Genomic DNA, 10,203 nt, shown 5'->3' with positions numbered 1-10,203 from the left:
TTCCCCACGACTTGTTGAATACCAGCCATAAGTATACTCACCCTTGCAAAAACCACTGTTTAGACCAAGTCAATCTGGAGGAGTATTTGGACAACTTTGAGGAGTTCTAGGCGTACGATTCTTCAGTCAGCTGCTTGTGGTGTCTTCGCTTCCGTTGGAGTCCGCTGCGTAATAAATTAGGCTTGTGCTTTATTGAGACTTTCGATCATGTAATAACTGTTTAATACTCTCTTTATTCATTATGACACCATCTTTGTTATTCACTTATGTCGTACATGTGTGTAACTTGATCGTGGCGCACATGTATTTAAAGCACTCAATTTTATCCTTAAAATCGGGTGTGACATAAAACACTAGATGCAACTAGCATGAATGCAGAGCACACATTAATATAATCTATCTTGCTTTAATTTACATTTAGAAAGTAATTATTTCTCTATAGTAAGTATCTGGATAATTAATATAAATGTTGGAAAAGAATTTCAATCATGAGGAAGCACATTCCTTAGAAGGTATTGAGGCATTTTCCACTAGTTTCAAGGCTGAAGAGGATGTTTCTTTCATCAAAAGCTGCAAAGGATGCACAATTGCACAAGTTGAAGCGACAACCGGTGGACAATGAGCTTAGCCATCCAGCTGATGGTGAGGCATGGAAAGACTTCGATAAAAATTGGCTGGAATTTGCAAAAGATTCTAGGAACATTAGACTTGGCCTTGCAACCGATGGTTCCAACCCATTTGGCAACATGACCAACTCATATAGTATGTGGTCAGTATTTGTTGTGCCATATAACATGCCACCATGGGTATGCATGGAAGAATCAAACTTCATGATGGCATTATTGATCCCTGGGTCGAGCTCTCCATCAGAGGATTTTGATGTCTTCTTGCAACCTCTCGTAGATGAGCTGTTGGACCTTTGGAAGTGTGTTGATGCATGCGATGCTTGTAGTCAACAATATTTTAAACTACATGCTGCGGTTATTTGGTGCATACATGATTATCTAGTACTGAGCATATTGGTGGGGCGAGTCACGAAAGGTTATTATACCTGAGTGCGTTGTGACAAGGATCCTTGCTCAAGGAGATTGAAGAACAAGATATGTTATATTGGCCATCGTCGTTTCCTTCCAACTGACCAGCCATGGAGAAGAAAGAAAGCAGAGTTTGATGGTAATACTGAAAACCGAGAGAGGCTAGAGCAATTTACTACTGAGGAGCTTTAGTAGCAACTAGAGAAGGTTAAAGACGTTAAACCAGGAAAGCCTCCTCAAGGTTAGAAAAGGAAGCTAGAAACCGGACAGTGTTGGAGCCGAAGGGTTTGTTTATTTGACTTGTCGTATTAGACAACTCTAAAGTTGCCACATAATCATGATGTCATGCACATTGAGAAAATCATATGCAGAAACTTTATTGGAACATTGCTTAAAATTGCTAGGAAGACAAAGGACACAATCGGTGCTAGGGTTGATTTGGAAGAGATGGGCATTAGACCACACCTACACATACTGAATACTATGGAATGGGGGTCATGCAAAATTCCAGAAGCTCCATATACAATGGGTAAAAAGAAACATAAGGTTTTATGTGATTTTATAAGTCAGGTGAAGTTCTCAGATGGATATGCTTCTAACTTATCATGATGTATTGCCGCTGATGGATGCAAACTCCAAAGACTGAAAACTCATGATTGTCATATCCTACTCCAAAGGATTTAGCATGCTTCCCTTCAAGGTTTAATGGATAAAGAGACATACTCAGCTGTTTTGGAATTAGGAAACTTCTTTCGGCAAATATGTTGCAAAACTCTGAAGTTGGATGTTTTGAATAAATTGAAAACAAATATACCAATAATTTTGTGCAAGCAGAGAAGATTTTCCCTACTGCCTTCTTTGATGTTATGGTGCACTTGGCTGTCCATTTGCCTGAGGAAGCAATCCTAAGAGGTCCAATACAATATGGATGGATGTATCCCGTTGAAAGAAGACTATGCACATTGAAGCGTTCCGTGAGAAACATGGCTAGGCCCGAAGGATCCATTGCAGAAGCATATGTTGCTAATGGGACCTTGACATTTTGCTCAAGGTACTTTGCGGATGATGATGTTGGCACACGATTCGATCAGGAGAGCAGGAATAGAGAGAATGCTGATTTGTTACGAGAAGGTGATTTATCTTGTTTCCAGCAAAATGTTGATGTAATTGGAGTAGCAAAGACTTCATTCCTTGATTCAGATTACGACAAGCTAGTTTGGTATGTGCCAAACAATTGTGAAGAGGTTGAGCCATATATGGGATATGTAATCCGTCATGCAATGATTGTACTGCAATTAGTTCGGTCTAATTTTCAGATGGATGTGTTTTTGCATGATATATAATGATAATTTAGAAGCGGAAGGTGTGTTGGAACAGGTTATTGACCATCAGAATTCAGAAAGAATTTGCACGATGGTTTAAATTACAACAAATTGAAAAGATGCCTGACGGAGATGTCTCCGAGGACCTATATGCATTATCAGCTTTACCAGACAAGCGAGGAAGAAAATATTCAGCATCTCTTATTGGTGGTGTCCGGTACCACACACATGCCTGAGAGGAAAATCGAAAGACACAAAATAGTAGGATTATGGCTGCAGGCTTTCATAACACTAAGCCATTTGAGTTTATGGTTGTCTAAAAGAAATTATTGAGTTGCGGTATAACTCATCAGGGCGTGGCATAAATCGAACTGTTGTATTATTCCACTGTGATTGGTATGATCTGGGAGGGAGCAAGAGGGAACTGTGATTGGTAATGGCTCTTCGTTAGATGGGCTAGGGCCAAGGAAAAAGCGGCCCAATATAGCGTGCAACAAATATTTTTCGGACAAAAAATAGTGCAAAAACCTAAAATGAGCTAAAAATAGCCCAACAAAATTGGGCTCATAAAGGCCCTTACATGGACCGAACTTCAATTTATGACGTCATAACACCCCTACCACATCCGATCCACGTTGGATTCTTGTCCAACATGGCGCAACCTCCGAAACAATTTTATGACGACATGTGGCATGAATTTTTATTCGTCATTATCTTAGTGATGCACCGAAATAAGAAACGTCACTAGTCGCGGTTTATGACGCTCGACTAATGCCGAAGGGTTTTCGTCACTCCCGCGTCATAAATCACGATTTATAACAAAAAAAACATGTTTATAACACTTTTTGGTTCATCACTACTAAGAAGATTTCTTATAGTAAGGCCAAAACACAGGGGACTTGGACCGGACCAAGCCAGGCCTAAAGTGCTCGGGTCTAACAAAAATCAATCAAGTAGCAAAGGATTTATACACCAACAGCAAAATGGAGCAGCATAGGAAGTAGCCAATGGCATGAGGAAGAAGTTGCAAGCCATGAAGCAGATAAGGAGATCTGCAATAGGTGGAAATGTAGGCCAATGCCAAGAGGACCATGACAAGTGGAATTGACAAACAAACTAAGTCGAATCGGGGCGAAATTGACATGTGACAATGATTGTGATGAGTTGAGTATGTCCGCCGCAAGGTTGAGGGACTACGGGCAACGACATCTCGTGATGGGAGGTTGTAATCGGCAGACATAGAGGAGGTCGTGATGGGTGGTCGTGTAGAATGTTGATGAGCTTTGATTCCGTATTAAGAACATTGGTAAAGATGAGAAGAGGATAATATTGTTCATCAGGGATAATAGCTATATATACTAGAGTTCTTATGGACCATATGTAGTATGAGCCTTGATATACTTTTAAAAAAAACTACATCTAAATCTAAGACTAACTCCCGATTAAGGTAGTGTCACTCTAAATTGTGCCTAAGGCTACTCCCAATAGGAAGTTTCATTAGGACGTTTCGTGAGGTTTTATTCTCATTAATTAGTATGCCACATAGGATTTTTTATGACATGGCATGAAATTAAAGGAGAGGGAACCAATTTCATCTGGATGGAACCAACTCTACATGAATACCAACTCTCCATGAGTCATGAAATTAAATACGATTTTGATCCTATGAAACCACATCATGAAATTATACATTGGGAAAAATAGTTTCAAAGACCATTTCATTTTATTCTTTTTCATGTGGTTGTCTTGGAAACATTAATATGAAATTAATATGAAATTTTTTATTAGGATTAGCCTAAGTGCCACGTGGTTTAGGGATTTACTTTAGATATAAAAAAATCATAATTGCAATAAAAAGAACAACAGCGGGAGGCGGAAATGGAGAAATAGAAATGGAGAAATAAAAGACTCATGCCACGTTACTTCCTTGATTCAATCTCTGGTTACAAGTGATGGTATAAGTCGATGCACAAATTTTAAGAGTTGAGAACACTGGTGGTAAAATAGAGTATTTAAACTCTCTATTTTAATGATTCAAACGATTAAAACACTAACCTGAGAGTGCATGAACAGAGAGGCTGCCTTTGTGCTGCCTCCTGCATTCGTCAAAAGGAAAGTTTGTTTGTAAGGTTAATAGGACATATACCATTACAATTATCACGCTTTGGAGATATACCATAACTATTCACGATATTGTAAACGGTGCCATTACAATTCCACAAGTTCTGAAAATATGCCACTGCTTACCCCTTCGATGGGTTTATAAAAAGTTTTATATCCTCTCTCCCCCTTTTCTCCCCTTTCTCTCCACGGCACCGCTGCTCCTCCCACCTCCCTGGCCTTCTACAAGGACTGCATCATCTCCGGCCTCCCACCTCCATTGCTTTCTCTAATTGAACCGTAGCTTTCTGTAGTCCCGAATCAATTTTGCTCGTGCATGAATATCCTGACGAACAAAACAACACCCGCTTCAGTTTGCGTGCTGCAATTGCTAGCTCTTTCTTCCAAATTCCATCACGAAGAGGAAGCATTCTGTGGGCGCCCATACTCTTTTTCAATCCTTCTGATCAAATATGATGCAGAACTTGAGCATGGACGATGGGCGGCACCTGGCTGCCTGCTGTTCGGCGGAGAGGGCACAGCAACAGTAACGTGTGCAGGCAGCCGTTGCGTCCTCAGGAAGGAGACACCGAGGAGAAGGCGTAGCAGAGATGCGGGAACAACTGGAGGCTCCTGAACATGCAAGCGAGAATGGTCATCAGCTGATGGCATTAGGAAAAAAAACGTTTGAGGCATTTCGTCGAGCACGTCTTGTGGGTAGCAGCGATGCAGGTAGTCCAACCTGTGCAGATGATCCCCGCGCGTCCTAGCGCTGTCGGTCGGCGGTCCCATGTTCGACACCGTCGTCGGCGATATGGATGAAGAGCAGTCATCAGCATCGTCGCTGGGGACGGGAGCAGACTGAGCCATGGCTTGGCGGAGCTAGACCTTACGCGCGAGCCAGCAGAGGTCAGAGGTGAGGAGTAGAAATCGCTCATGGAGCAGCGTAGATGTTAGGGGAGGGAAGAAGAGAACGGCGGTGGCAAAATGGTAGCGGCGAACAGCGGAGTGGTCGGTCGAGGCCGCGGCGCTGGTGGGTGGTGGCGGACTAGTTGGTGAGGCCGCCCTTTCCTTTTGGTCTCTTCTTTGTCCAGCTCGTCGGGACCGGCCTCACGGAGAAGTGGCAGGCTCAGGGACGACTTTGGCTCAGGTGGTGAAGAGCTCGTCGACTTTTGGCCGGGGGTGGAGACCAATGTGAATGGAGAGAGAGGAGAGGATGGTACGAAGAAGATGGGTATTTTGGTCCAGAAATTTTGACAAACACATCGAAAGGGCCAGGACATGTGAAATTGTAATGGCAGCTTTTCAATATCACGAATGCTAATGGTATATTTTCCAAAGTGTGATAATTATGATGAGTATATCCAATTAACCTTTTGTTTGTACCGGGTACCTGCCAGTGGAAAACCGAGAGTCGGGACGAGATGTCAGAGACTCCAGCTGGGGAGAGGCGTTTGTTTGTCCAGACGTGGGCCAAGCAAGTGCTTGCTTGTTGTACTCGAGCAAGCAAGCTAGGCACGAAAAGACCCTAGTCACTGGTCACTCTGAGACGGATGGAGAAGAGGCGCTAGCTCGCTGCTCCTGCCTGGGGAACCCAAAAAGATGTTGGAGGGAAGCCCAAAAAATCAAAAGCCCCTCTCTCTCTCTCGTCTCACCACACCACGCCGCGGCAATAAAGAAGCCGCTGTGCCGCCTGCGTGTCACTCTCTCACTCCTCCATTTCTCTCTCTATCCCTTCGTCTTCCTCCTCCCAAACCCCGATAAAACCACGCTTTCCCTCCTCCCCGCTTCGGATTCTTTCCCCCCACCACCCCTCTGCCTCTGTCTCGCCTCGTCACTCCCCACGCCACACCAGAGACCAAGAAAAAGGACGAAATTTTCCTAGCTTCTGCAAGCTAGCGCTCTCGCCATGGAGGAGGAGATGCCGCTGCTCTCCTCTTCCACCGCCGTCGCCGCCTGAGCTCTCCATTTGTTAGCTCACTCACTCCATTGCCCTCCATTAGACCTACCTCCCTTGGGGAATAAAGCAAACCATGGAGGCTTTCGCCGCGCTGTTCGACCCCCTCTACTGCCCCGAGGAGCACCTCGACCTGTACCACGAGGAACCCGTCGAGGACGCTGAGGAGCAGTGGCCGGACCGGCATGAGCAGCGGCCGGCGGCTCTTGACGACGAGCTGCCGGCGCTGTTCGAGGCGCTCAGGGCCAAGGAGGGGGTGGTGGTGCCGGCGGGCGAGGGGGAGGACGACGGGTACGGCGGGGCGGCGGGCCGTGAGGCCGCGGTCGGCTGGGCGTGCCGCGCCGCGGCGCGGCTGGGCTTCTCCGCGCTCACCGCCGCGCTCGCCGTCGCCTACCTCGACCGCTGCTTCCTCGCCGGCGGCGCGCTCCGGCTTGGCGACCGTCCATGGATGGCGCGCCTTGCCGCCGTCGCCTGCGTTGCGCTCGCCGCCAAGGTCGAGGAGACGCGCGTGCCGCTGCTCCTCGACCTCCAGCTCTGCGCCGCCGCCGGCGCCGACCCCGCCGACGCCTACGTGTTCGAGGCCAAGACGGTGCGCCGGATGGAGCTGCTCGTGCTCTCCGCGCTCGGCTGGCGGATGCACCCGGTCACGCCCTTCTCCTACCTCCAGCCCGTCCTCGCCGACGCCGCCATGCGCCTGCACAACTGCGAGGGCGTCCTGCTCGCGGTCATGGCCGGTGCGTGCCCCTCTGCGACTTCCAGCCAATGTAGTAGTTGCATTTGCGCGACAAAGATCCATCTTTACTGCATTTCCGTGCCAAAGACTTTATTTTTATCCATAATGTGGCAGATTGGAGGTGGCCTCGGCACCGGCCCTCGGCGTGGGCCACCGCCGCGTTGCTCGCCACCGCCGGCGGCGGAGACGACGACTCGGAGCTCCTGGCGCTCATCAATGCCCCCGAGGTCAGCGCAGCACAATGCCATTGCGTTTAGCTGCTTCGATTCTTGTCGTTTGTTTGTGCGCGTGTACCAACCGTCGCACGACGTCGCAGGACGAGGCCGCAGAGTGCGCCAAGATCATCTCCGAGGTGACGGGCATGAGCTTCCTCGCTGGCGACGCCGGCGCCGGCGCCGGGAATAAGCGGAAGCACGCGGCGGCGCGGATGTACTCGCCGCCGCTGAGCCCGAGCGGCGTGATCGGCGCGCTGTCCTGCTTCAGCTGCGAGAGCTCGTCGTCCGCCACGGCGGACTCGCGCCCTGCCTCCACGTCGGCGGCGGCCGGCACGTGGCCCGCCTCCGTGTCGTCCTCCCCGGAGCCCCCCGGCCGTGCCCCCAAGCGCGCCGCGGTCGCGGCCGCGCCCCCGGTCCCGCATCCGCTTCCCCCCGACGAGGAGAGCCGCGACGCCTGGCCGTCCACCTGCGCCGCGTGACGCACCGTGCCGGAGGCGCGGTGCCTATGGCGAGAACGACGCCGCCGCCGCCGCTCGGTGGCGGTGGAGCGGAAGGAGATAAAGGAGCATCAGAAGCTGGCGCGGCGACCAGAAGAACCATTTTGCCCATTGCCGTGACAAGAAGGGGGGCAACAAGATAGAAGGAAAGATGTAATATTTTCGCTTGCTTATGCCAGCGCATTTTGCAATGATGGTTCTCGTCATTGTTAGGGGGTGTGTGGAGGGAACTGAGCTGGGGGTGGAAGAAGATGATTAGAGGATAATTAACCGTCGTGATCGACGGCGGTTTAAGATTAGTGGCAATTGTAGCAAATGCTGGTATGGTTCTTGCCATGTTCTTGTTGCGAGTTGCTTCATCTCATATTCTCATTGCTCGGCTTGGCTTGGACGCCCGGGGCCTCCTTGTCCCGCCTGGCTCTGCTGCAACCACTACTGTGGCAGCGCTGCTCTCTCCCTGTGCCTGCGTTGCATTGCATCTCTCTCTCTCTCTCTCGACCTTTCTTCCATCAATGTCCCTTGGACAATGCCATGCAACACTTGGAAGATGAGCCTCCATTAATGTCCACACCTTTCCGTCCCGCGAGGAGGATTTCTTTATATTTATGTTTGTATTTTAAATTTGATCAAGTTTGCACAGATATGCTATGAAAATATATTTCATAACGAGTCCAATAAAATTTACTGCACATCAAAAACATTAATATATTTTTATATAAACTTGGTCATAAGATGATTTGACTTAGAATAAACTTGGTCAAACATAAAATGATTTGATTTAGGATAGAACTAAAGGGACACTGTTGCGGGACGGAGGGAGTAGCAGTGATAAACAAATCATTAAAACCCTTGTTTATTTGTGGTGATGAATAAATGTGACACCCTACTTGAAATGCTTAGCATTAATTGATATTGCTGGGAATGTATGTCTCTGATGGGCGCATGTGCTGGTCTATGGATGAGCAGGGAGGTTAGGGGGTGTTTGGAAGACATCACATCGTATGTTTGTTTGGACACTAATTAGGAGTATTAAACGTAGTTTAATTACAAAACTAATTGCACAACCCCTAGGCTAAATCGTGAGACGAATCTATTAAGTCTAATTAGTCCATGATTTGACAATGTGGTGCTACAGTAACCATTCGCTAATGATGGATTAATTAGGCTTAATAGATTCGTCTCGTGATTTAGCCTAGGGGTTCTGCTATTAGTTTTGTAATTAGCTCATGTTTAATCCTCCTAATTAGCATCGAACATCCGACGTGACAGTGCTAAAGTTTAGCCTTTGGTATCCAAACCACCCCTAAAATTGTGACACGAGGGAAATGTTTTCATTAGTGCTTTGCAAATTTGAGTGCGACACATGATCAGCTGTGGTTTCATAAATGTACTATGAGCGTACACATGAGGGCTCCCCTGGATTTCAATCAGAGCACCTTCAATTCAAAATGTGTGATTCAAGTATGATATGGTCCATAAGGCGACAATTTGAGTATTTACTAGCAAATCTAAAGGGTATATACTAATAAAAAGTATGATATTTCAAGAAAAATAACTTAATATTATGAAAAATATATTTCTTTCTAAATGTACGAACATCTAGTATCTCACGTACATAGTCAGTCTACGCAATTCTTTATATTGATTATCAATCTTAAAAGTGTTTAACCTCGAATTCTAAAATGACATTTTAAGTTGAAATCATAAAATGAGTAGTATAATGTACTTAATTTGATCGAATAATAAAAAACAGTACGAAAGCAGAATGCCGAAAGTAACAAGAGGCTTTCAGGAAAGCAATGGCAGAAAGAAGGGGCAGAAAAAAGTTGATGCGTCATCAGGCTTGTTGCACACCTGGCATGCGAGGTGAGGTGGCGTGCAATGTGGACTGTCGACTTTTCTCGCCCCAACCCCAAAATGTCTACGTAGGCCAGCATGTGGCATTGGCAATGTTCATCACAAAGAAAAGTCGTGGAGAGAGAATGAGTGAACACAAACGGAGTGATGCCTACTGTAGTTCTACACCATAGAAGGAGAGAGAGGAACTGTTTTTTGAGCCTGCTTTAATTTTTGCAAAGGCAAAGGGAGTGGAAAATAGTGGAGATCCAGTTCATATCCATGGTGTGGTGGCAATCATGATGTGTATCTCGGTGGATTAATCCCACATTATTGCCAAATCTAGAGCCGCATGCTTACCGGGGGATTTGCCGGTATCTGCATGGCATCAATATGCAAACTATCATCGTTTCTGATGGAATCATGGCCAACTCATTCGCTTTTTGTCCCAAACAAAATATTGCGATTTATTTATGTAGTAGAAGAATAAGCTATACAAGGGTCAGCTA

General features: G+C 46.7%; 1 protein-coding gene across 2 annotated transcripts; it reads left to right on the top strand.

Moving 5' to 3' along the window:
- Nucleotides 1–6,140: 6,140 nt before the first annotated feature.
- Nucleotides 6,141–8,222, top strand: LOC101761024 (cyclin-D3-2). 2 transcript variants are annotated; one of them, XM_012843491.2, is made up of 3 exons: nucleotides 6,141–7,177; nucleotides 7,261–7,373; nucleotides 7,463–8,222. In XM_012843491.2, exons 1-3 carry the CDS (start codon nucleotides 6,490–6,492, stop codon nucleotides 7,838–7,840), a joined length of 1,179 nt encoding a protein of 392 aa, XP_012698945.1. In that variant the 5' UTR covers nucleotides 6,141–6,489; the 3' UTR covers nucleotides 7,841–8,222. The 2 variants fall into 2 exon arrangements, with proteins under 2 accessions (XP_012698945.1, XP_004956291.1); XM_004956234.3 differs by having other exon boundaries at nucleotides 6,145–7,147.
- The last annotated feature ends 1,981 nt before the right edge of the window (nucleotides 8,223–10,203 follow it).

This window comes from Setaria italica, chromosome II (assembly GCF_000263155.2).
Source record: "Setaria italica strain Yugu1 chromosome II, Setaria_italica_v2.0, whole genome shotgun sequence".
In the NCBI taxonomy this organism is placed as follows: Eukaryota; Viridiplantae; Streptophyta; class Magnoliopsida; order Poales; family Poaceae; genus Setaria; species Setaria italica.
This window is presented reverse-complemented; position numbering and strand designations above follow the sequence as displayed.